General features: G+C 43.9%; 1 protein-coding gene across 1 annotated transcript in view; it reads left to right on the top strand.

Annotated features, from left to right (window-relative positions):
- The window catches only part of SLC22A23 (solute carrier family 22 member 23), a 579,898-nt gene that overhangs the window by 137,147 nt on the left and 416,780 nt on the right, over positions 1 to 25,971 (top strand). Inside the window, exon 2 of the mRNA XM_085607175.1 lies at positions 12,839 to 12,942. Within this exon, the coding sequence (XP_085463301.1) occupies positions 12,839 to 12,942 (104 nt within the window). The remainder of the gene's footprint in view (positions 1 to 12,838; positions 12,943 to 25,971) is intronic.

The following is a 25,971-nucleotide window of genomic DNA, read 5'->3' as shown; positions in this document are numbered from 1 at the left end:
CTACCTCCCACTCCCGGTGCCTGCTGCTCCCTCGTTAGGGATTTTTTCTATGTGTGCTGTGCCACTTTACAGGTTTCCTGCTCTGAACAATGTTACATCTTTGAAACATGTTTTACAGATTGTTAATAAATGTATGCACTGATGTGCATCATGCCCACTGTTTGCTTTTCCACGATTTTTAAACACTTCACATTACAAATATGACCAGTGTGCCTCTACTTCTGCACTTCTTCTTGTTCTTTTGTCTCTCAGCGGCTTGTTTACACCCACTTATGTTCGTCAATGCTACCACACTCACACCCTCTGTCTTGCATAACCCCTCGAAGTGCACCCCCACCGCTGGCATTTTCATACTTCACAGCCTGCTTTGATTGCTGTACTTTTGCATTTCTCTCGGCTCGATTTACAATTTTATGTACTAAAACATTTGTAACAAAAGTTAGCTGTACACACAGGTTATCCTGATTTGAACCATATTAATATTCTTTTTCTATTGTTATTCCTTTCACATGCAGGCTTTCATGAAGGTCTGGGATATTACTGACGTTCACCATTATTTTCTGTCATTCTGGTCGACATTCACTTTACATCTTAACGATTTGTCGACTTACAATCAACATTTGCCTTTCTTACTATCAAGTCTCCTGTTTTCTTCACCTATGTTATACAGACATCATTTGATGTGCAGAATTCTCCTTTCTGGTACCACAAAGATGTGAACTTGTATTGGTGCTCAACTGTGCTTCCGATGGGTCACTGTGCCTTCACATTTGCTCTCTGTTGATTTGCTAAATGTAAGAAATTGAGTTGTGGGTTGAATGGAGTGTGAGCCATGATCAAGCTAGAACCACATTCCTTGCCAGGGTAAGGCACAAACAAACCCCAAATTAACCTGTGGTCTACCCCCTGGTAGCTTGGCACAGAGCAGTCAAGCTTAACTAAGAGGCAATGTGTAAAGTATTCGTACAACACTGCTAACAGTAAAACACCACACAAAAATATTCCACACTAGGTTAGAAAAATAGAGCAAAATTTAATAAATAAGATAAGACCAAAAGGACAAAAATTCAATCAGTAAAACCGGAAATATGATTTTTTTTTTTTTTTTTTAAAAAGAATGAACTGTTAAATAGCTCTTAAAGCATAAAGCACCAACTCCGCTATCTGGTGGTGCTTAAACGTGTTAAAGTCAAAAATTCAAGCTGACTGCGATGGACCACGGTTCGTATACAGTCCCAGATTAGTCCTGCTGAAGTTTTATCTTAAGTTTTATTCCAAAAGTCTTGTTCACATTGGGGAAGGTCGCAGTGTGCAAGGAGATTGTTGTGGGCAGTGGAAGGTATGGTGTGAAGAGTAGGCTGGGTGTTGCGGGCAGTCTGGAGCTACGCGGTGGCGGTCCTCCGTGGGCAATCTATGCTTGCTGTGTGAAGAGATGGGCTGGTGGCAACTCGCACTGAATTTTGGTGTGAGCAGCGTGGTTGCGGTTTAAACAGGCCCATTGGTGGTCTCAAAGATCCCAAAAACTTGGTTTCAAGAGCTCTTGAGACAAGGATCCAGGACTGGAGAGGCACCACTTGGGGATCAGGATTTCGCTGCAGCTGGGTCCAGAACTTGGTTGGGGAGCCTCTTATGTAACTGAGGCTCAGATCTGGAGGTCAGCAGACTAGGTCTATGGTTCACTCAGGGGATTCAATATGAAATTGCAGGTCCAGTTCTTCTTCCCCAGGCAATAGGGCAGCAGGTCAGCACAACATGGCAGCGGTTCCTTTAAAGCAGCAGAGTGGCAGTCCTTTATGTGGCCTCATTTGAACAATAACATTTCTGCTGTGACCTTTTGCCCATATTCGCGTGCGTGACAATATTAGATTAGTTTCTCTGAAACTACTTTTGTTTGCACATCTAGCTTCGCATAGCATTACCACGATGCCTCGAACACCATGTACAAGGCCTCTTTTCCGCACAATGTACAAATGTTGTTCTATCTTCATCCACGGAGCGACAGGGCTATCTACATATCCATAACATTGCTAACCTATGCGTACATCACAAGGATGCGTTCTATTATAAATAATGAAGATCCCAAAAGATTAGCAGAGGAGGCACTTCAGCTGACACCGAGGGTCCCTGCATGCTGAGACTTCACCACGCAGCAGTGTTACATATTGTGAGGGGTGTCCAGATCATCACCAAGACAGGGTCTTACATTCTCTCCCACCAGGTAATGGGGTTGGATTGTTCCGGGGGAGGGGGGGGAGGTCAGGGATTCTTGGCCTTACATCTGCACACACTCTAGTTACACGCAGAGTAGGGTTTGCATAGTAAGAGAAGACCCGATTGCTGCCTTGTATCGTATCATATGCCTGCATATATATAATATTTTAGCACCATCTGTATCTACTATTTACTCTTTTGGTGCTTGTAATCACCTTAATCTGTTTCTGTCTACTGATTATCGCAGTGCATGTATTTTTGCTTCTGTCTACTGATTATCGCAGCGCATGTATTTTATACAAGAATAATGTTGGTTCAATAAATGTATTGAAAATGTCCCACTGTGTATTCTCTGTATATTTTTCTGAGCACAAGTAAGGAAGAGTGACTGAGCGAAGATTCTGATCTGTTTCTACGATCCTTGAGGGGTCAGGTTGTCATGTTCAGTGGTTGCCAGAAACTATTAGCTCCCTGGTAAGGTTAGGGTGGCTTATGGTGGCACTGTGAGCTAGCTGGTATCTAGGCCAACCTATCCTGCAGGGGTGCTCGGAATCAGTCTAGGCACCTCTCCCAAAGTTTATGTTGTCGAACAAATGTGTGGGTCCTACGGGTTAGTGGGGGACTACGCGACACCTTGTAGCAGTACAGCAGTCCTTCCTGGCAGAGAATTCACAGGTCCAGAGGTGTACTAAAGAGTTGGTGTTTGAGGTCCAGTATTTATACCCAGTTGTGCCTTTCAAGTGGGGGAGCAGCTTCCAGATGTTTCCCGTTGAAGTCCCCAGGCATTCTGCTTTCCTGCCCTGGTACCGGACTAACATCAGGGGGTATGCAGCTCTTTGTGTGGAGGAAGGGCACAGCCTATTCAGGTGTAAATAGGGCGGTCCCCAGCTTCTCCCTCCCATCCTGCCAGTGATGGCCCATCCAGGCACACCTAAGATCCCTATTGTCTGTGGCTGTCTAGGAGGAATACACAAAGCTCACCTGTCAGCTAAACCCGGTCATGTGACCAGAGGCAGGCTGCAGGCACTAAATGGCTAAGGCAAAAAAATGCTACCTTCTTTAAGTGGCATCTTCAGAACTATAATTTGAAATCCAACTTCACCATAATTTAAGATTTTAAATTAGGATTCTGGAGACACCAATCATGAAATGGTTCTCTCTTCCCATTTGGAAATTGCACTTATAAAATGTAACAAGGCACTTCAAATGCTATCCTATGGGAGAGATAGGCCTTGCAGCAGTGAAAAATGAATTTAAGAGTGTTCCACTTACAGGACATGCTTTATTTTTTAGATTTATTGCGCCCTGCCCGCTGGTCTGCCAAGGGCCTAGGGGTGACTTATATGTATTAAAAAGTAAGGTTTGGGCCTGGCAAAAGGCTTACTTTGCCAGATCGACATGGCAGTTCAAAAGTGTACACACAGACTCTGCAATAGCAGGCCCGAGACATGTTTAAACTGCTACTTAAATGGACGGCACAATCCGTGCTGCAGCCCACTAGTAGAATTTTAATTTACAGGCCTTGGTTACATATAGTACCACTTTACTGGGGTCTTGAAAGTAAACTAAATATTCCAATTGGGGTTAAGCCAATATTACCTTGTTTTAAGGAGTGAGCACAAACGCTTTAGCACTGTTTAGCAGTAGTAAAATGTACAGAGTCTTAAGGCCAGAAAAAACTAGATCACAAAAAATCGAGGAGGAATGCAAAAAATTAGGGGGAAGACAACCCGAAGGCTGACCGGACTAGTCTAACGCTAAACAAAATGATATGTAAATGGAACCCCTCACAGTTATTCTGAACCAAGCAGGGGTCAAATATCACCTATACACCGACGACACACAACTCTACTACAAAACAACATCACCCAGAGACATCCGTCATCTAAATGACACACTAAATAAGATACAAACTTGGTTAAACACCAGTCAAATATAGCTGTACCCTAACACGCCCCAAAAACAAAAACAATCCTATACCTATCCAAGAATGGCTCAAACATTTGGATGCTCTGAATATTCTCTTTCACTTTCTAACTCAGTAAAATCCTTAGGTAGCACCTTGGACAAAAACATGTCAATGAAGGACCACATCAACAGCTCATCCAAAGGAGAAATCTATGCACTAAAACATCTAAATAAAACAAATCGAATGTTCATTCCCCATGATTATCTCAAGACAGCAGTACAATCACTGGTCCTCTCGAAACTTGACTACGGCAACTCCATCATCACTGATACTTTGAAAAGCCACCTTAAGCCCCTAAGAGCAATTAACAACTCAGCTGTCAAAGTCCTCACCGGAATCAACTGGTTTGACCAGGGTTGGATTGGTAAGGCGGGCACTTGGGCAATGGCCGAGGGGCCGGTATCTGAGTTCCAGCTGTGGGCTGCTTTTTTGGGCAGCCTGGGTCCAATTTGGGTGACGTCTGTGTTGTTCGGATGGCGCCAGTGGCCCAGTGGGTGCCTGAGTGGCCTTTCTGGAGGCAGATGGGCGTCCATTACCTCCCTTTTATCAACTGGGAGAGGTGTATCTCCCTTTCTCTCCTGGGCCGGCCCATTAATGTATGCATATTAAGTGGGGGCAGGGGGCCTGAGCAGAAGTGGTCTCACTTGTTTTCAGGTGTGTTTCACCAGTGTAAACTAATCCGTGCATTTAATTTTTATCTCAGTAAAGTTAAGAAAACATGCCTCTGTCAGAGACACCCCCCCTTCTTTTTATAAAACTTCGCCAAAGCAGTGTTTTGCGGAAAGGCAATATGCAAATGTGGGGCCACATTTTTTTTTGCGTGCCCGGGCCGATTTTAATCCCAATCCAACCCTGGGTTTGACCACATCTCACCTGCCCTCAAACGACTCAATTAGCTTCCCACTGAAGGAAGAGGCACCTTCAAGGCAGGTTTTATCCCTCACAAAGCGCTTCATACAAAGAACCCCCAAATACCTAGAAGCCAAACTATTGAGAGCAGGAAGAAGCTTCTTCTTATACCTCCAAATCTAAAGAACAAATCACCCCAGGCATGCTCTTTCTCAGGAAATGCTCCAAGGAGCTGGAAGTCACTAGGGTTCTCTGCTGTAGCCCCTCCTTTTCTTGCTTCAAACGAGACATCCAATCTCTACTGCTTGACAACTACTTCAACACGTTCTCAAACTCAGCTATGTTTCCCAAAAATCCAACCCGCAGTGGCAAGATCCTTCACTGTGATCACCTGACTATCTGTCTCTAACCTGGCGCCAACGCCGTTTCCTTAATGCTGTATTATTATGTACTCTTTTGATCATTTTTTTTAACTACCTTAATTGCTGCATTGTTCTGTCTTTTACTGACTGTTTATGACCCACACGAATCCTCGCATGCAATTCGAGTTAACTCATGCACATAACATGAAAAGCACTCTGATGCCTTTGGGTCTAGCTAGCGCTATATAAAACTCAAAATAAATATATTACAGCAAGTCTCACTTTGTTTGCAAAACGGTGCCATGACTCGTCCTTTCACTAAGAAATAACTTTTAATACAATACATCCAACATTTCTTTCAAACTCACTTTTCAGTTCCAACAACTTCACATTTAGCTGTATTGTTCCCTGCGTATACTGACACTTTTGAGTTATTTGGGACAAGATGTGCTATTTCTTCTCTATTTTATCTTCTGTTAAAATATCAAATTGGCCCACCGCCCTTGTGTACTCCCTCCGGATGGCACCTCCAGATCCTTAATAATCATACACATCCGCTGTGTCATATGCCCTCTATTCGCTCATGTGCTCATTTTACGTTCCACAGTGCAAGTATGCATAAAGTAGACACCCGCTCAGCCATATGGAGACTGTGCTCTTGCTCAAATTTCACATCTCACATTACAGTTATCCTTTTGTCGTTAATTTGTTTCTTAACACCTAGAATTATTAACTTCTAAACTTCACATTACATCGTAATCTATTTAAATTACAAATACACTTCAGTACATAAAAAAAAAGTTATGCATCCATTTTTTAAGGGTGTGCGGAATTTGCGAGTGACTTTCGCAAATTATCGCGAAATTGCACAAAATCTCCGCGAGCATGCAAAACATTCGTGAAGATGCGGAGATTGGTTTTCCCGCCCGCGATGTGTTTTTGCGTGCTCGCGGGGAAATATATCTCCAACTTTCCCATGCGGTCGCTAATGGGCGCGGCCATCTTGCTCGCGATGCTTATTTCCTGTTCGCGATAGCAATGACGTGTTCGCGATCGCAAACTCTCGCGGGATAGCGCAACCGGCTACCAACAATCCAACATCTTGTGGCGCGTGCGAACGGACAGGAAAACTCATCGGCGAACGCAGGGACCCAGTAAGTCGCGACCGAGCGCGCGAGAATGCATTTTTAAAGCGCGAACAAGAAAAATACTTCCGTTTCGCGGCAGGTTGCGAAAGTTTTGACATTTTCGCGCTCTACGCGGAACGGGAAAATGTCAAAATATCGCAAATTCCGCAAGCGGAACGAAATTTACTTCCCAGGCCTACAACTTTTTACATTTTCACAACACTCATATACATAGAGTGATTCTAAAGCATTCATTGATGGGTACATACATTTACTTAAACAATCATTTAAACATACATTTGTTCTATACAAGTTAAAATAACTACTATTCACATTTGTAGCCTCTAAACATTTACATAAAAACTATGACTTGTACAAACAAAATAATAAACAGGCACATGTAAGGCGAGACCTGTTGACTTTGCCAATGCCTATTTTACATGTGCCCTTAGAAAGGTTTCCCGGCTGGCAGGTCTCCGATTGGAGCTCAGCCGCGGTAACCTTGGCGCCACTTCCCTCACAGCTAGGCACGCGCCCCATGTCACGTTAAGGCCGCGAAACGAGTCTGAGGAATTTCTGCCTCTCGAAAAAGACCTAATTAATGAAACCTTTAGTTTAATAGCGGTGATTTGCTGTGCTTTGAAAGAGCAGCTTTCAGCGGTGTTAGAAGTTGGTCGTGAGGTTTAATGAGCCCTGGACTTGTGTTGCCCTCAAGTAAACTTACGTGCATACCTGTAGTGATTCATGTAGTCGCTGTGTAAAGGGTAATTATGGGCCACCGATCAACGTGTGATGTACAAATTACTTTTTTAAAGTGCTTTTAACCCTTCGGTGCCTTATATGGGATTCATGCTGCCTTTCGTTGTCCAAGGAACTGGTGTTTGTGTAGGTCAGCTGTATTCTATTACTTGTGGCCATCGTTGCACCAAGTCGTATTCTTGCTCACCACAGTCGTGACGTATTTACATTGCAGGGGAAAACTAAGCGTGTTGCCGCTCTTCGTTACAGCACAACGTCTCCTCATAGTTCTAAATCGATGTGGATAATGCATTGTTTTTTACAGGGGGGGGGGGGGGGGGGAGGCAGCCTGTTGCCTTTGTCTCGTGTCTCCTGCATCTGTGACTTAAGCATCTAATGTTCTAGACGACGGAGTCCCTCCGCCCTACGGATGAAACGAGCACTCTCTCCCTTCCTTAGCATAATTTACACCCCCCTTAACCTTCCACACACCTCTCTCCATCCCTTCTCCTCACTCCAGCATCTTACTGCGCTCCACGCAGGGTCTCCATCCCCTGGTGGCAGTGGAGTTTGCCTCAGCTTCCTACTTGTTCTGGTGATTTCCTGAAACCACCCACTCTGGTGAACCCTGGTGGGATGCTAGAAGCTTGTAAGGAGACCTCGGTGCTGTTAAAGTCTTCTGTGGTTACCATGGGCATTAATCAGGCGGAGCAGTTGCTGCCACTGCGTGGAACTTCTGTGCCTTCAAGTCTTGCTCGACCTGGTCTCTAGTCACAAAGGCAGAGGCAGGAACTGAAAGTAAGCGGAGAGCCATGTCCACTCTCTGGAATGGCCATTCATTGCCCTACCTCACAGCAGCTCTCTGATTGGAAGGGAAAGCTGTCAACCATGTGATGTCATTAGTGGTGGATGGGACCAATGGGTGAGTCAAGTTCTGCCATTTTTGGTGACTTGACGTTCATGGCAGTGGATACTGCTTGGGGAAGGGACTTTGGGAGTTAAGTGAGTTCTAGAAGCATGTATGCTGAAGACCCCCAAGCTCATGAGATAGGACCCCAGGGACAATTGCCCTGGGGCTTCTGCCAGTGTTGGTGAATGTTAGCCATGCATTAAAGGTCACTGGGAAGCTGTTGAATGAAGGAGCATCGCCTGACAATCAGAGCGTATGTTGCCTCGGTCCCAGAGTGCGTTCAAGCCTCCAATACAACGGTACCTGCCACTGTTGGACACAGGTCTACTTGCCACACTTTGGTCCTAATTCCGGACAATTTGTCGGACATTCTTCTCATTAGAACTAGGGTCTGCAGTGTAGTTGATTTCATGCCTCTGATGTCCCACTGCAATATCTCAATGCCCCTTTGGTCCACATTGCACCTTGGTTCTCTTATGGTTAGCAAGGGCACTGAAAGTAGGTGAATTTGGGCAAATTTCTGCACAGCATAGGGTCTGATAAAAAAACTCGCAAATGGTAAATGCAACATTTAGCTTCCAAAATTAATTAAGGCCACTTCTTCAGCATTAGTCTACCGAGTGGCAATAGTGGCTAAGAATGTGTATTGATGTGCTTCATGCTGCTTCTTGCCAGATTTATTGTTCCAATATCACTTTTTATTAAGTTGCAGCCTACCAGACTAGACAGCGGTCTGCTTTGTTAAAGACATCTTGGGGACATTCAGAAAGTTGACATAGGAATGTATTCCACTATTTGCTGACCATTGGTTTTGTGCCTTGTAACTCACATTTATTTACTTTCTACTTTCTCGCTTTTTTTGCTTTAGGCTGTCCAGCTCGAGTTCTTCCCTCCGTTTGCCCAAACCTTGTTTTCTGTATTCCTCCAAAAACTCACTTTCTCAAAACAGGCCTTTAAATATTTTTCTTATCTTGTCACGTTCGCTGTGCATTCAAAGACCCAGGTCAAATGTCAGGCTGTCTTCCAGGGAGCTTGGTGTTTATTTTTCTTTCTCTGAATTCAAATTGAGAGGATTTATGTGACAATACTGATGGCTAGTGGGACCTGCTTGAGGAAGGCTGTGCAGATGTTGGTTTTTTTTTTCTGCCGCACAATAACATTTAAATGCCTATAAATGAACTGTGCTGATGATCAGACTAATATATTGGGTGAATACATTTCCACACTTTATCGTTTGTGCGCTGTATCTTTTATCAGTAAAACTGTATGTGAGTACAAATGTAATGGTCATTTCAATTGAAGATGTGTTGTCTGTAATGGCAGTATGCTACCATACTAGGCATACTCCACGTTACCCCACTCCATTCTGCACCACTCCATGCCAATGCACTCTACTGTACACCACTCTGCACAAAATCACTCCACTTCACACCGAATAACTGTACTCTTCTCTGAACCACTCCTCTCTATTCTACATCACCCCACTCTATTCTAAGCCGGTGCACTCTACCCCCACACTACTATACACCACTGCACTCTACACCACTTTGTACCACTCCACACGACCCTACTCTGCCACTGCCCTCTATGCTACTGCCCTCTATGCTACTGCCCTCTATGCTACTGCCCTCTATGCTACTGCCCTCTATGCTACTGCCCTCTATGCCAATCTACTCTACACCACTGTAGTCTATGCCACTCTGTTCTACTCTGCATCACTGCTCTCTGCACCAGTGCACTCTGCGCCAATGCACTCTACACCAGTGCACTCCATACCACTCTACTATACACCACTGCACTCTACGACTGTATATACCTCTTCACTCTATTCTGAAACAATCTACTCTGCCACTGCAGTCTAGCCACTTTACACCACTGACCTCTACACCATGCATTCTACGCCAATGCATTCTACACCACTTTACTCAAACCAAAATACTCTACGTCACTGCACTCTATGCCAATGTACTCTGCATCACTGCACTGTACGTCGGTATACTCTAGAACTCCGCCACTCTACACAATTTCGCTCTGTCACTTTACTCTGCACCGCTGCATATCATTGCACTCCACACCAATGCACTCTATGCCACTGTACTCAACACTCTACTCTGCAGCACTGCACTCTATGCCACTGCACTGTGTGCCATTCTACTCTGTGCCACTGCACTCTACTCTGCATCACTCTATGCCACTCTTCTGCACTCTACGCCACTGTAATCTACTGTGCACCACTGCACTCTGATGCTGCACTCTAGGCCACTTCACTCTACGGCTCTCTACTCTGCACCACTGTAATCTATGCCAGTGCATTCTATCCCACTCTTCTATGCACCGCTGCACCCTCTGCCACTGCACCAGTCCATGCCATTCCACTCTGCAACATTGCAATTTACGCCACTACTCTGTACTACTCCACTCTGCACCACTTCACTGTACTCTGGCATGAAGTGCAGTTGCATAGAGTAGATGTTCACTCTGCTCCGCGCCACTCCATGCCGCTGCAATCAACGCTGCGCCACTCTGCTCTACTCCACTACTCTATGCTACTGCACTCTACCCTGCACCAATATACTTTACCATGCACCACTCCACTTCACTCTACTCTGAAACAATTTACTCTATGCCACTGCTCTCTGCGCCTTGCCACTCTCCACTCCATGCTGTGCCCCTCTACACCACGCTAAACCACTGCACACTATGCCTATTTGCTCTACATTACTTTACTCAAAACCAATGCACCCTACACCACTGTACCTGTGCAAACTACTTCGCACCACTGAAATTTATGCCACTATACTGTACAATATTCTACGCTATGGCATTGCACTTTAAACCACTGTACGCTACCTCACTCTACACCATTTTACTCTACGTCATGACACTCCAAAACACTTTACGATATTCTATGACACTCCACTCCTCTCCATGCCACTCAACTATACTGTACGCCATTCCACAGCACTCCATAAAGGTTGTATGTTTGTACCATGCAGGCGCTAATCATGCCTGCCTTAATAACGGTCTGAACAGCGAATGTATCTTTATAGCGCATTCTGTTACCACACAAGTCGTTACAATGACTGGGAGAGCTCTTGAATTGGAATAATATAACTTACTATTCCAACTCAAGTCTGTGCAACAGTAGGAAAGGTGTTGGACTTAGTCGAACATCAATCCAACAACGCTTTTCTTAAGGCAAGTCGTTGTAACAACTTGCGTGGTAAAGGAATGCATTGTAAAGACGCATGGTGGTTCGGACTGCGCTGGGTGGTTCGAGCCATGGTGTAAAGTCAGTTTCCCCTCCATAACACTCCACCTCCACTGTACTCTACTTTGATACTCCACTCCACGCCACTCTCCTTTACCCTACTAACATTTAGCCATGCTGAACAGAAGCCACTCTGGTATACAACATAGCTAAAACATATTGGGGAAGCCAATAGTGCTTTCATAGTAGACATATTGCCTTTGCCAATGCTTGGTATGTTATTTATCTACTTTCTTTAAGTTATCATGATCCTTTGAGCAGTCACTACAATGAAGTAAGGGGGTGAAGTCAGTTGTACGGGACCAAAAAACACGTTTACATTGACTTCCATTGCCTTTTTTGCCAATATGTATCCCACGACTTCTAAGCCACTCTACACCAGTAGGGTCAGGCGACTTCACCCCTTTTGGGGTGATGTGGCTTTTGGTGCGGAGTTGCATTGGTCCAATAATGCTTTTTGCCCCCATTTTCCCCTATGTGGTCTTTTTTCATGATGACTGGAACTTATCAGTCTGTCTTAAAGTAACTTATAAAATAGTTCTTTTGCCCTTGAATAAAATCTTTTGAACATTGTTTTTTTAATAAAAACAAAATTGCATCTATTCTATCCTCATGAGCAAATAAACATTAATTTTGGGTCCAATTTGTCCTTTTTCGGTGGATTGAGATGGAAAATGTGGATCGTCCCATAAAATCAAGGCTTGGGGATGCTTCTAGCTAAGTCATTTGGCCACACGTGGCCCATGTATATAATGAAAAGAAAGGAGAAGAGAAGGTGTGGCGTAGCGTCTAGAGCTGTCGACCTTGCAACTGGGGAACCTGGTTTGGTTCCTGACCTCTGCTCAACCTCCTGTGATTCTTGGCAAAATCATTTAATTTCCATGTGCCTAAAAGAAAAAAATGTGCAGCTCTATTTATAATGTGAAACGCTCTAATGACAATAGAGCCAGGCTCGTGCTGTTAAACACTGGAAAGGAAAAAATCTGAACATTTTGATGTAATGTTACGTTTCTTTTGTCTAAAACATTTTTTTTAAAACAGAATTTTATGTCTCCCAAAGAGTTTTACATCTACCCCAGGTGAAAAAATACCGCATTACTCATAAGTAGCATTTTTGCTGACTTTGTCCACTAATCAGTGATGGCATGTACAAAGTCTCTTGTGATGTTGTATGATCACTGCTGGGCATGAGAAGATGAGTTTCTAGGTACCTTATGATCCTTTTGTTGACTCATTTTTTTAAGTTTTGATCTGAGTAAGCGCAAATCTGATATTGGGCATGGAAGATACGGGGGGGATATTTCAGAGTTGATTTTTTTTTCGAAGTCTGTGCTCTTCGGTCTGCATTCTTACCAGACCTACCCATCCTAACGATATTCTATGTGTTTGTTTTTCTTCTAGTGGGATCTTGTTTGCGATAATGCCTGGAAAGTTCATATAGCTAAATTCTCTCTTCTTGTTGGATTAATATTTGGTTACCTGATAACCGGATGTATAGCCGACTGGTAAGTCCATCTTCATGCTTATAAATTTACTCTTACATTTGAATGCAATGTGGTCAATCTTTTGTCACTTTACTTTCTTGCATGAGTCAAGGCATACGCTAGCTGTGCATGCTTGATAGACTTCCGACCAACTCAGCGGGGTTTGTGTTGCACGTCAATACTTCTGCCTACACTAAGTCTTTGTGATATCCCCCTTTTACCGATTTGCTGTCTTCTAGTGGAACCTCTCAAATACCAATGATCAGTTCTCCAGCCCCATGTTCATTTAGTTTTCAGTGGGACTCTCTGGACCTCTTACTTAATCACCAGGCTTTCTTCTCGATGGAGCACATAGGGTTTCAGGTGGACCCAACCTAATCATGCGGGCTTTGGAATACTTGGTCCGTTAAACGGCTAGACTGAATTCACACAGGAGAGAGACGGTGTAATTAAAAAGAAAAGTGTTTTTCTGTCACTTGCATTCTACGTGCACATAAGATGAAAGAAATATCATATAAAGCAATATAATCAATTGTAGTCAGCAGAAGGCATGGTAAAAATAACCCTCCCCATAGGTCGCATCTTCTCATGCTCAAGATGGTGTTTTAAAGTAGCCCACAGAAATGATGAACTGGACTCTCAAAAAGCTCCCCAAAGCAGTGAATATTTTAACCTACCTTTTTGTTGCTGGTCAATGGAGGCCGGATACAAGTGAATGCAAAGTCCATACAAAAATTGATAATGCTAATATGTCTGGCTTTAATGGAGTGTTGGTTGGTAGCATGAATCAACTTAGGTAAATAATATGGGAATAGATGTGTATTTGTGTGCAAGCAAAGAACTCTAGAATGAGATTGGTGTTGATTAAAAGGTAAGTAGACACCTGTGCTGTGAAGCCAGACCTAAAAATCCATGTAGGTTAACGACTGCCCTCCTCCCATCTCTGCTGCTGCCAGAGAAAAGAACATAAATCTAGCTATCTAGACACTTTAATAGCATTCCAATTGGGGTTTGGTGGTAAACTCTGCTCCGCCAGTTAGGTTCAAGGAGTTTTGCCCACTCTGAGCTCTGCCTGGAGCGTGGAGAACCAGAAAAACTCCACCAATCGCAGCATGGTGGAGTTTTTCTCATGCGCGACTCATCAACCTTAAGTTGGTGAGCGCGAGTGAAAAAATAGGCACTAAGATGAGTCGCAGCTCAATTTCTCAGCATGGGCGGTCACAGCAGGTCGCTACTGTTCTCGTTGAGAAAGCTGTCGCTTGAGTAGAAAATCTACTAGGGCGGCAGGAAGAAGCGTCTCTCTGTGGCACGTTAAATTGTCCCGTTCGCGCCTTTGCAGTACGGGACAAGCTCCCGGTGCTAAAATATCAGTGTGAAGTACCGAAATTCTGCCACTCCCGGAACTCTGCGCAATGTCGCTGAGTTTTTAGGTAACTTCACAATGAAACTCAGCAAGTTCCGCTCACCCTTAATTCCAATAACATGTGTGTGCCCCTGAAAGTTGAAGCTTAGGCAGCTGGATAAATAAATAAAATGATCACAGCTGGTGATGTGGAAGTCCTTTTTTGTGGAAGCAACCAAATAATGCCCAATAAAAATATGCACTCCTGGCTCAACATGTGGGTGGAGCCGAACCCCCTATCTAGTGATTCTCACATAATTGGCTGGCTACAGCTGTGCTGTCAAGCCAGACCATAGACCGAGGACCAATGCCTTTGCTGTTAGCTGCCTCTTCAAAGGAGCTGCCCACCATCTCTTCACAAATGCTACTTACTCTCTCTAATATACAAGCTCCTGAAAGTAGACAATCCTCACTTCCTCATAAACCGAATTACCCTATTTCACCCTTGCAGCCTAAACCAATAACCTTTTGCTTAATATGCACACCAGTAGTAGTTCCCAGGAGTGGTGTGCTTTTCTAAACACAACCTGCCTGCTGTCTGAGAAAAGTTCAATCAGCCCATTTTCTATTGGTTAATGTTTTAAGTTGTCATTTCACTCTACAAAGAATTCCGTTTTACTAATTGGTAGTGGTACCACACTCTCATGTATTATATAATGGGAAGCGCACTGTCAAGCCACATGTAGCAAAAAGCCAGGACTAACATGGATGGCAATTAATTGTTTCAGTTCCCATTAAAATCAAGAGTTAATTGCCAGAAACATTATGTTACTGCCACAATGTAAGTTACTCCGAAATCTAAAGCCTTTTTAGCTGGAAGTACATGATGTATGGGTGTTTTGCCTTATGAATTTATTCCATTTTTAGGCCTCGCTGGCGTTGCAGCGCGAAGCGCTGCCGCCAACGAAAACTATTGTTGCCGTGATGCCTCTCAAGGGAGACAGACCAGGGCAAGCGCAGCGATCGGGGTCTGTGGACGTGCTTCTGAGACGCGCTCGCGCAGACGCGCGCGTGCCACGCTCCGCCGGGATTGTCTTGTTGTATTATGCCTTGTTCTCTTGTGTACACACTGTTCTTTTTCATAATGTGTCAGCATTATTGCTTTGTGTCCACTCAATAGTGTGTCAGCATTATATGGCAGAGAAACGCTTATCATGATGCACTGTTTCCTTGTTTGATCGCGCTCTAGTAGTTGTGGGAGACTGCATGCGCAGCAGTCAATGCAGCGGGTCAACGACGCTTGTAGCGTACACGTGGGTGTGGTCTATTCAAACCACGCCTGACCGCTGCCTCATGCTTCGTGTCAAGCCCCCAGAGAGATTGCATCGCTATTCCAGATCTCCGTGGTTGTGGATGTCTGTTGTTGTACTTCCACGTGTAGCGAGTCTCGACAGTGGTTCCTACTGTCGTTTTCTGCCGTCCTTGCTACCACAGCTATGCCCGCTTGACAGGAACAGTTCATCAGCCACCAGCATGGCATAGAGGTAAGGCGCAGCACTGGGCGGGGCTAGTTCTTTATTATTTACCAAATCAACAATAGTTCATGAACAGTTTATTAGTGGGCGTAACTAATAAACATTAGTATTAATCCTCGTGTAATGTTGTTTGCAATTGCTGGTCAACTGTGACCGTACTATAAGAAAAAAAAATGATCCCACCAAAGTTAGAAGAGGTTTTTTGATATACCGGAAACAGTATAGAGTGGTGATTGGTCACCCCTTGTGGGTATGCTAGCTCCGCATGACTTGTGCGGGGAAGGAAAAATCCTTATATATATATATATATATATATAACCCTCCTCATCGGGTTCACCCTGACTCCTAAAAGTCAGGGTGGGCTCAACCGTATTTCAGGGAGCACCTAGAAGTTGGGTGACCAGGGGGCTTAACTAGAGATTAAAATCCCTCACCTTCCCCTAGGTATCCCTTTATTAGTGGACAGAGTGGGGAGGCTAAAATAATAACTCACGGGCAATGTGGACCAATCACCCCTCTATACTGTGTCCGGTATATAAAAAAAAAAAAACTTCTAACTTTGGTGGAATACTTTTTTGTTATAGTGGTTTACCTTGGGAGGACGTATTCTCCCCCCCCCCCCCCCCCTCCCTTCGTAACTGAAGGACCCTCTCAACCCTCTAGTCCCGGCAGGCTTCCCCTATCTGGAGTTTTTTGTTTTTTATGAACTGTGACAGTACACATCTGAAAACGACATGGTCTTAAAACAGCTGAGGAGTTGTAGTTAAAACTAATTGATATGTGTGATAAACAACAGTAAATACCTGTATAACTGAACTGCACCAGATTCTTACAGAACATTAACTGTGTGAAATGCGCCAGAGTCCTACCGACCATTGACTGTGTGAGTGCAGGATGCGCATAGCCAATTGGTTGTAGGAGTGATTCAACCTCTACCTGTTTTCCTATAGGCACAAAACCAGAGATATCACTACGTAAGTGTTAAGGTTTTATATTTATTTCAGTTTGTCTTGGTATTCAGAGCGTTTACTTTTATTTGCTTCTTTTACAAGTAAACTACCCAGAGAACACCACGTCCATTCATCCTTAGAACGGCTTTCCAGTTGCTCGCAAGTCTTTCCCTTAGCATTTAGAGAATTTCATTGTCTTAAGAAGTGAAAAAATAATTTTGGAAGGATAGGTACTATTCACTATTCTACCAGCAATATATTCTGCTCTAGCTTTCCGGACCAACTTGTGGTAAGTTTTTATATTTATTTCGATATTTTATTTTTGCTTCTGTGTCATAGGCACACCTCCAAACTCGTTTTTTTTTTGCTTTGATCAAAGAATCGTTAAACCATGGATTGGAATGTCCTCTTTCTTTATTAGGACTTAGTTTGGCCGGAATACAACTGTCAAGGGCTTGGATCAGCCAGTCCTGGAAAAGCATATCGGCTGATTCTATAGCCGGTGGCAGCTGAGGTTTGTGACTAAGCAATTGATCCGTAAGTTGGTTAGCATCCAACTTATACCACGGTCATTTCAATGTTGACCGTGGATGATACTGGACTGGCTTACCTAGCCAATAAATGGAACAAGGACATGATCCGTCCACACCATGGGAATCTGGGACGCGACATTTATGGAGCCTAGGTTGGAGAATATAGGATCCAACAAGTGCCCCGCGATATGAGTAGTATCAGATACACATTGGGTCAGCTGACAGGCCTCTAAGTCGGCTATAAAACTCGAAATGCCTGTCTTACAATTATCTTCAAGATGTAAGTTAAGGTACCCTAGAATGGTGAAATTTGCTGCTTTACTGGCAAGAGGAATAATCTTGTTCACCAATTCTTCCCTGAAAACTTTGGATGGCCCTGGTGGACGATAAATGAGCAATCCTGAGTCTGTCAAATTATTGTTTAAAGTGATTTTAAATAGCGCGCTTTTGCACCCAGGGATGTCCTCTTTCTTAAAGCTACACTGATAAGGCTCCTTATGGATTAAAGCAATGCCACTACCTCTGTTACCATGTTTATTAAGTAGTTTAATCGTATACCCATTGGGAAGTGCCAGCCAGGATTCTGCAATGGAATCCTGCGTCAACCATGTCTCGGTAAGAAACAATGCGTCGGGGGATCTTTCTGTTAGTAAATCGAAAATGTCAGCATGGACCTACAGTTCAAGTTAAAAAACCTGTACTCAGTAGAGTTAGGGGAGGGTAGGCCTGTCCTAACTGTCTTGACTTGAAAGGGACAGTGATTACACTTGAAGAGCCCATCCGTGGGAGACCAGGCATGCTCTATACACGTGGAATATTCTGTTTTCAACGACAGAAGATCATACAGGGAATAAGATCGTAGAACGCTTGGAGAGCGGGCAGAGTGGCTGGCGTCTGGTGGCATCCTGGCGCAGATGGGCTTGCCTTAGGCGCGTCTGCTGCGCGTCCTCATCCGGTGTGTCTAAAATAGACGGTGGGCAAACAGGCTCCTCCCGTTGCGTCTGAATGGCCAGTGGCAGCCAATCAGCGCAGACACACTCTGTGATACGGGAGCTCAGAAATCAATTTGATACATTAAAATACGAAGTGCAACCAAGCAAGAATGAATAAGAGCAGTTTTTTAAATCAGTTTAGCAGCATAAACAGAGTCTGGGCACCTCAATATACACTGAGCACTCAGCACGAGTACCTTTGGGGAAACGCTCATCCGCATCAGGTGTGTCTAAAATAGATGGTGGGCAAACAGGCTCCTCCAGTCGCGTCTGAATGGCCAGTGGCAGCAAATCAGAGCAGACAGAATCCGTGATGCGGAAGCTCAGAAATCAATTTAATTCATTAAAATACGAAGTGCAACCAAGTAACAATCAATAAGAGCAGTTTTTAAAATCAGTTTAGCAGCATAAACAGAGTCTGAACAGCGCAATTATAATTAGGGCTCCCGGTTTTATGGTATTTATTTTTTTGCCATTTCCGTCTGTATTTATCCATATTTATTTTTCGGGCATTTTTTCTGTATTTATCCACATTTATTTTTGCCACAAGCAAAAGACGACGCTACAGCTAGTATTTTTCCACATTTACTTAAATTGACAATGCACACATGCGCTCAGTTGTTATTGGTCAACACTATACATTCACCTGAAAACTTTGCCATTTGCAAAATATCCCAAATATGCTTAAAAGTGCTATCACAAGCCATTTGTCTCAGAGCCTTGCAGTTTCTGTCATCGGCAGAGTGCCACATCCTTTCCCCCACTGAACATCATACTGCCCCACAGAGAGAAACTCACACTGACTTCAACTGCAACCCAATTGTGCCCCACTAGCGCTAAAAGCTGTCCCTGGCCATCACTATGAGGATTGATGTTTTGTGTGTGCAGAAGAGAACAAGCATTTGCAATGCAATAGGTCTCGCATTTACGCTAGTTTAAGCTATTGGCATTGTAAATGACAATGCCTTTTATTTATCTGTTTTAAAAACCAAAACGTAAATAAAAGGCATTGTCATTTACAATGCCAATAGCTCAAACTCAAGTAAATGCGAGACCTATGGCATTGCAAATGCTTGTATTTATGTGTTAATGATCGACATAGATAAAGAAAAAGGCATTGTCATTTACAATGCCAATAGCTTAAACTCTCGCAAATGCGAGACCTATTGCATTTCAAATGCTTGTTATAACTTGTGTTGAGTTTTTTTTTTTTTTTAGAATGTTGCAACTGTAAACAACGTTTGGTACAGAAATAGACATAATTTTGTTCTGGAAGTAGGTTGGTTTATCGTGGTGAAAAATACTGTGGCAATTGGTAAAAGGTAAATCTACAAAGTGAGCCTCCAAGTTAATTAATTGTGTATGTTGTCGCTGGGCCAGTTCCGTTGTGGAAACAAGCTATCTTAGCACCAAAGGAGAAATGCAAAATTAATATTGCACGACTGCTGTTTGAACATTAAGGAAATGACTTTCAATAACGCTGCATGTGACTTAAGAAAGAATGATGCACACTATTTACATCCAATGCATCGGGAGCGCATAGGAAGTGAATTGAATCTCTAAATAATGTATATAAAGTGAGAGTAATTGCAGCGTTGCATTGATACTGTTCTAGCTTTGCAATAACCATTTGTTTACTGACACACGGATGTCCCGATCGATCAATCAGTGAGTCTTGTAGAGCGCAACTTGACATTGGGGGGGTCTCCAGGCTCTGGGTGGAAAAGCCATATTCAAGTTAGTCTGTCCCACACCAGGTGGAATTTTCTGGCACTGAACTACCAATCCATCTTATCCTTACAGATTGTAGTTTAACCTTCTAGTCATCACATGCGCAGGGGCAGCTAACCGGTCAAACTGGAATAGAAACTAACCCGGGCACCAAAATAAATGTGGTCCCCAGTAGCGAATCCGAGAGACAAAAAGAAGTGGCCCACATTCGGAGATCATGAAACGCTGTAAAGGTATTTGCATGGTATGTGAGAACGCTTGACTTTGTTTGCTGCAGGCAATGTTTGTGGAACCATCAGGGAAAAAGCAGTTAAAAACTGGCCTACCAGACCATAAAACATGCCCACAAACGGCCAAAAAGGCGGCCCGTACAGTGACCAGTCAGACTAGCCCGTCTGGCGCTGCCAGACTGCCTTTTAGGCCAGTTCTATCCTGACAGGAGTGTCTACATGTCTGTCCAGCTGAGGGTTTCAAAACCAGCGGATTGCCGGCATGACTCTTGGGTGGTGAGCTGGGGGTAGGCGCAGTAGTGGGTGACTCCGCGGGGGGTGAGCAATGGGGAAAAAACATTTATTCACTTACCTTGTCGTCGGTCCAGTGTCCCGCTCTGCTTCTGTAGTGTTATGATTGGTTGGCTCTTTGACTCCCCTGACTAATCACAACGCTGCATTGCAATGTTATGATTGGTTTTGAGCGCCCTGGTTCGACGCTCAACCTTGGAATGGGGACCTGGGTTTGTTCTCCATGCAGGCTGTAATGCAGCCTGCATGGAGAAAGGGGAAAGTGCGCATGACTGGTTTGGGTGGTCCAAGAGGCTGACCAAACAGTCATTGCGCACTTAGGAGTGGGTAAACGACTCCTCCCCTGCCCTGTTCCGAGAGCAGAGCAGCCCCGCCCACCCACAAAGTAAATATAAAATGATAATAACATAAATTTATTCTCATTTTATATTTCCTTTACTGTGTACTGCACAAAAGTAGTGGGGGAACGCTCCTCCGCCATAGTGGAGGAGACACCACTGTTCAAAACATTTATTCATAGGAAGTAAGGGTAAGTTCAGCTTTGCATTTCTACCATCGCAGCTTTGAAATAATCACGTCCTTAAAGCTATGGAGGTAACCTTACGAGGGGAGGGTCAAGTGAACCATATGCATATTAGTCCCACCGTGTCTCTCCACTCCAGTAGAAGTAGCCTTGACTCAAACTGCTAGTCACCCTGTCCAAGCATAGAATATATGCAAGTTAAATAATAAGAGACTCCGACTAAAATTACAAAAAACGACAAAAAGTTAAAATGCAGTCAATTGACCAGTGTATTGAATTTGTATTTAAGATTCACATGGCACAAATGCAAATTAATATGAAATGCATGTGAAGTAAAATTATCCTGCAATTTGTTGTAAATCATGCACAATTATATCAAATGTAATGGAGAGATGGCTGGAAAATGACACCGTACCTAAAACAGATGTTCAATATACGAATACATTTGATAAGGCGTATTCATGACTGTTTTTGAATTTGCTCTCAACTACACCTGGGATCCCACTTCTTCACATCCCACCTTCTCTCCAGGGACTGAATCTAGTTGTTATCTACTCACAAAGTGCACGCTTACTAATACCATGAGGCAGTTACCAAATATGTACTGTACATAGGGTTCCCTTCCATGGGATGGTGCTTCCTTGTAGATTTATCCCAACCACCTACCCTGAAGCTATACTTGTGTTTATCCCAACCCCACAGTCCATTCTTGCCTATATCCCTGTAATGCTCCCACCTCAAGAGAATCTCTTCACAGGTGTGAGTTTCTATCTTACTTCGTGAGTTTTGATTTCTGGTCCTGATGCAACCAACTCTACATCAGGAATACATTTCGTTTGTGTTTGATTTCTGATGTCTTGCAGTGATGTGTTCATTACCGATTTCCAGCCATCTCTTCCTCAACCTATTTACCAACCCTGCATTCGCTCTCACCCACATTCATGGATTACTATTCCTTGACGATTGAAACATGGACTACTTTCCTGGAAAGTCTATCACAATTCGGGGCATCTACAAAACAGCCAAGTAAAAAGAGGACAAATTACAACAGTCACCTTAGTCAAATTGCCCGAACTTTAGGAAAACAACTGAGAAGGGTACTCAGGATGGCACATCAACAAAGCCCATCCTCAACAACATGGGAGCAAGTACGTCAATTAAAAAAAAAATTAAAAAAACAAATTTGGAACGACAAAAAAATACAACACAATAACTTTTGGACGAAGCTACTATACAACGCAAAGAAATCAAATGCCAGAGCTTTCTGGGACCAAGTGAATTCCTTGACCAGAACTTCGAAAGTCATAAACGCGACTTGTGTCACAGAGCTTGCTTGGGTACAACACCTAATAACCACATTTTCAGTAACAAACGAGGGATGGATAAACTCCACTGAAACCATTCTAAAGGGAGAGAAAACAGCTTCGGTGACTTCAAACAAGCACAGAATTAGGAAGGACAAGTTCCCTATAATTACCAAAACAACAGGCAACGGCATAAAGCAGAATGAGGACACACTACAGCCACATCCTCCTTATTTTGTAGTAGAAATCTCACAAGTAATGGTAAAAAGCAGTATCGATGGGGCACCGGGCCCGAACCGAGTACCCCAAGCAATTTATAAACAAGACCCCAACTATTGGGCAAGTAAGATATATTGCCCGTTTCAACTGATAGGCACATGTAGTCGCAACCCGGAGAGCTGCAGAGGCGTAGTAATCAATCCAATATATAAAGGAGGAGAGCATACAGACCCCGCTAATTACCGTCTGATAGCGTTAATAGACGCTGAGGCAAAATACTACGCATCCTTGATCTTAGCAGACCTGACAAGTTGGTCCGACGCGAACAAAAAAATCCCCCTCAATCAGTCGGTCTTTCGACGGGGTACAGGTACAATCAAACTCACTAGCATTAGGGCTAATTGCTGATAAAAGCCTATGACAGCGACAAAAACGTCATCTATGCTTTGTGGATTTTAAGGCGGCGTTTGACCGTGTCAGTAGACCCACGTTGTGGGGCAAATTGAAGCAGCAGGGTTTACCAGATTCAATCCTGAAACCAATGATGGATCTCTATACTGACACCTGGATGCAGGTCAAAATCGCCGACAGCCAGAGGCTTACCAGGAAGATCTACACCAACAAGGGTTTAAAGCAAGGCTGTGTCCTGGCCCCACACTTGTTCAATCTATTTATGTCTGACTTAACACCAAGGCTAGACGGGCTTCATTCGCACCCACCGCGCCTGGGCACACTGCCACTAACACACCTGTCCTATGCGGACGACTTCGTCCTCCAAAGTCACACGCGAATTGGCTTGCAAAGAGCAATTCACGAGTTAGCTGACTTCGCTAAAACAAACTTGATGGAAATAAACACAACAAAAACAAAGGTCATGATCATAACTCATAGTTTACATAACCAAACGATGTTCACAATCAACAACGCAAGGTTAGAAGTGGTGAACAGCTACAAAATTTCTCAGGATATAGCTGGATCGAAGGTTCTCCTTTTCAATGCAGAACAAGGCCATACAAAAAAAAGGGCAACACTCTAATATTTGCATTTTGTAGCTTATCAAATACCTTAAAAGGCCCACTGTTTACCTCATTATTGGCAGTCATCATAGCAAAATTGCTTCCAATCATTGCATACGGAAGTGTTGTTCACCATGGAAACACAGCAATCCTGGACAACATTCAAACACGAGTGTACAAAAGGGTATTCTGTCTGCCACGTGATTCCTCGTCAGCCCAGGTTGGATTAGAGTTTGGGCTGCAACAACAACTGTACAGAAGGTATGAGGCAATCAAAACCTGGTAGAAAATTGGCTTAATCGTGGTCTTGAGATCAAGAAGGCGCTCTGGGACGCCTTGCAAAGTGACCCTCAGTCCGCCTACGAAAAAGTATTTAGAAGCTTCACTACAAATAACCAGGACGGCTGACCTCTGGCAGCGGAAATTACCCCTGGCATCATTCCAGCTAATCACGAAACAAGGCAGCAAAAATGCACTCGCTACAAGATGACAAAGCAATGTTAAGTCGGCGAGCCCACGCTTGGATGGTATTACATTCCTACACTAAGCCTGCGGCATATCTGGGTCTTGCCTTTTCCCCTTACCTGAAAACCAAGTTTTTAGAGCTATGTATGGGGAAGCTGACCTCCAATGCAGACCTTCCCAGCTGGAAGTACCAGGGTTCAAAAGAATGCAGCCTATGTGTGTCACCAATACAGGACTTTATACATCTAATATGTATACGCCCAGCCTTAGGTTCTTACCGCTGTCATCTGTTGAGGAGACAGTTTAATGAAAGAGGCATCCGCACCTGCAGATCTGCTATATTAAAAAGTCTGGACTCAAACGACCCGCAACGAATCTGCCATTTGATAAAAAATTTCGGCCCAGTGTTTCCTCCCTCCGGATAGCGGTCCCCTCCGCCCCGGCCCATGCCTGAAATGAGGCGCTCCATGCCTGCACGTGTGGCGATTCATGTGCTTTCCACCGCCTCGTAATAAGACGTTTTGCTACTACTAGCCCCAGGTCTAGGAATCGGGATGTCACCTTATCCTTACGTGATCTTTTAAAATGGTGCAGAATGTGTTCAGGCCAGTCGAATGTGATAGTACGACCCACACTCCCTAGCAACAGCCCACTGACTGCTCTCCAATAGGCGCCCAGCCTCGGACAGCTCCACAACATATGTAAGAAACCCGCCCCCGGTTCTCTGCATCTAGGGCACACTGCGTCGGTGCGATGAAAGTACCTGTTAATCAACTCTGGTGTGAAGTAAGCCCTGTGTACGATAAATAACTGAATTTGGCGGAACCGCATGTTTCTGGGTATACGTACTGGACCCTTGAGTATCCTTTCCCACTCCTTGTCCGCCAGCGGCCTCCCCAAGTCCAAGTCCCATTTTGCGTGGAGTCGGTCCAAACTGATTGACGACAGCTCCCTTTCCTTTCCTATTAGTTTAATGTGGAGGTTGTTACGCTGGGAAGTGGGCTGCCGCATCACTTGTTCAGTGAACACCTACTGACTGTAAGTTTGTGCATATTCACTATCCATTAATGAGTAGTTTCTCACCCTGGAAACGGACCCAAAAATACTACGGTGGTAAAGCTAGCACGCCCCCATATTTAACAATGCAATAAGTGAAAGAAACATTGGTAAAGCGCTACTAATACCCTAGGGTGTCTGTGCTAGCTTCTGAGGACAGCTGAAGAAATCCAAGAGAAATAATAAAGTGGGCTACTGATTAAATAGCCAGGTTTTCAGGCTTTTCCTAAAGCTTAGTGTTACAATTAAAGAAAGCCACGTAGTCCATAGATGTGTGGTCCAAGATCTTAGCTTTATTCTTTAGACAGGATCCACAACAAGTTCAGATTAAGCTTTGATTAATATCCATAGATGCCCCACCAGGAGCAGCCTCCCTGCTGCTCAGCCCATCTCCAACTGATCTTTGCTTCCACTCAAACACACTCAACATTCCGATGACATCACACAGACTGAGCAACAAGGCAAGGACAGAAACAGAGAGTAGATGCATTATAAACTTCCTAGATTACAACACATCCCCCCCCCTCATCAAATTAGTGAAAATATGAACATGCAAAAACAATGTCCTTTTTTTTGCAAATCGTGAAGATAGTAAAATGCAATAACAATGTACTTTCAAGCAATATATGAAGATAGTAAAATGCAAGAACAATGTACATTTATGACTAAATAAATAAATTGTGCGATGATAGAAAGACACACATACCCAAAAACCAATGAGCTTCAAGAATAACACAAAGCCTCAAGACGTAACACTAAAGGGTAATTTAGCAACCCCTAACAACAGGATGATACAAATACTCTTGTGCGCACCCGTAACGCACAGTCCAACACCTCGCACGAGGTAACAAGCAATTCAGAGG

This window comes from Triturus cristatus, chromosome 5_2 (assembly GCF_964204655.1).
Source record: "Triturus cristatus chromosome 5_2, aTriCri1.1, whole genome shotgun sequence".
Classification (NCBI taxonomy): Eukaryota; Metazoa; Chordata; class Amphibia; order Caudata; family Salamandridae; genus Triturus; species Triturus cristatus.
This window is presented reverse-complemented; position numbering and strand designations above follow the sequence as displayed.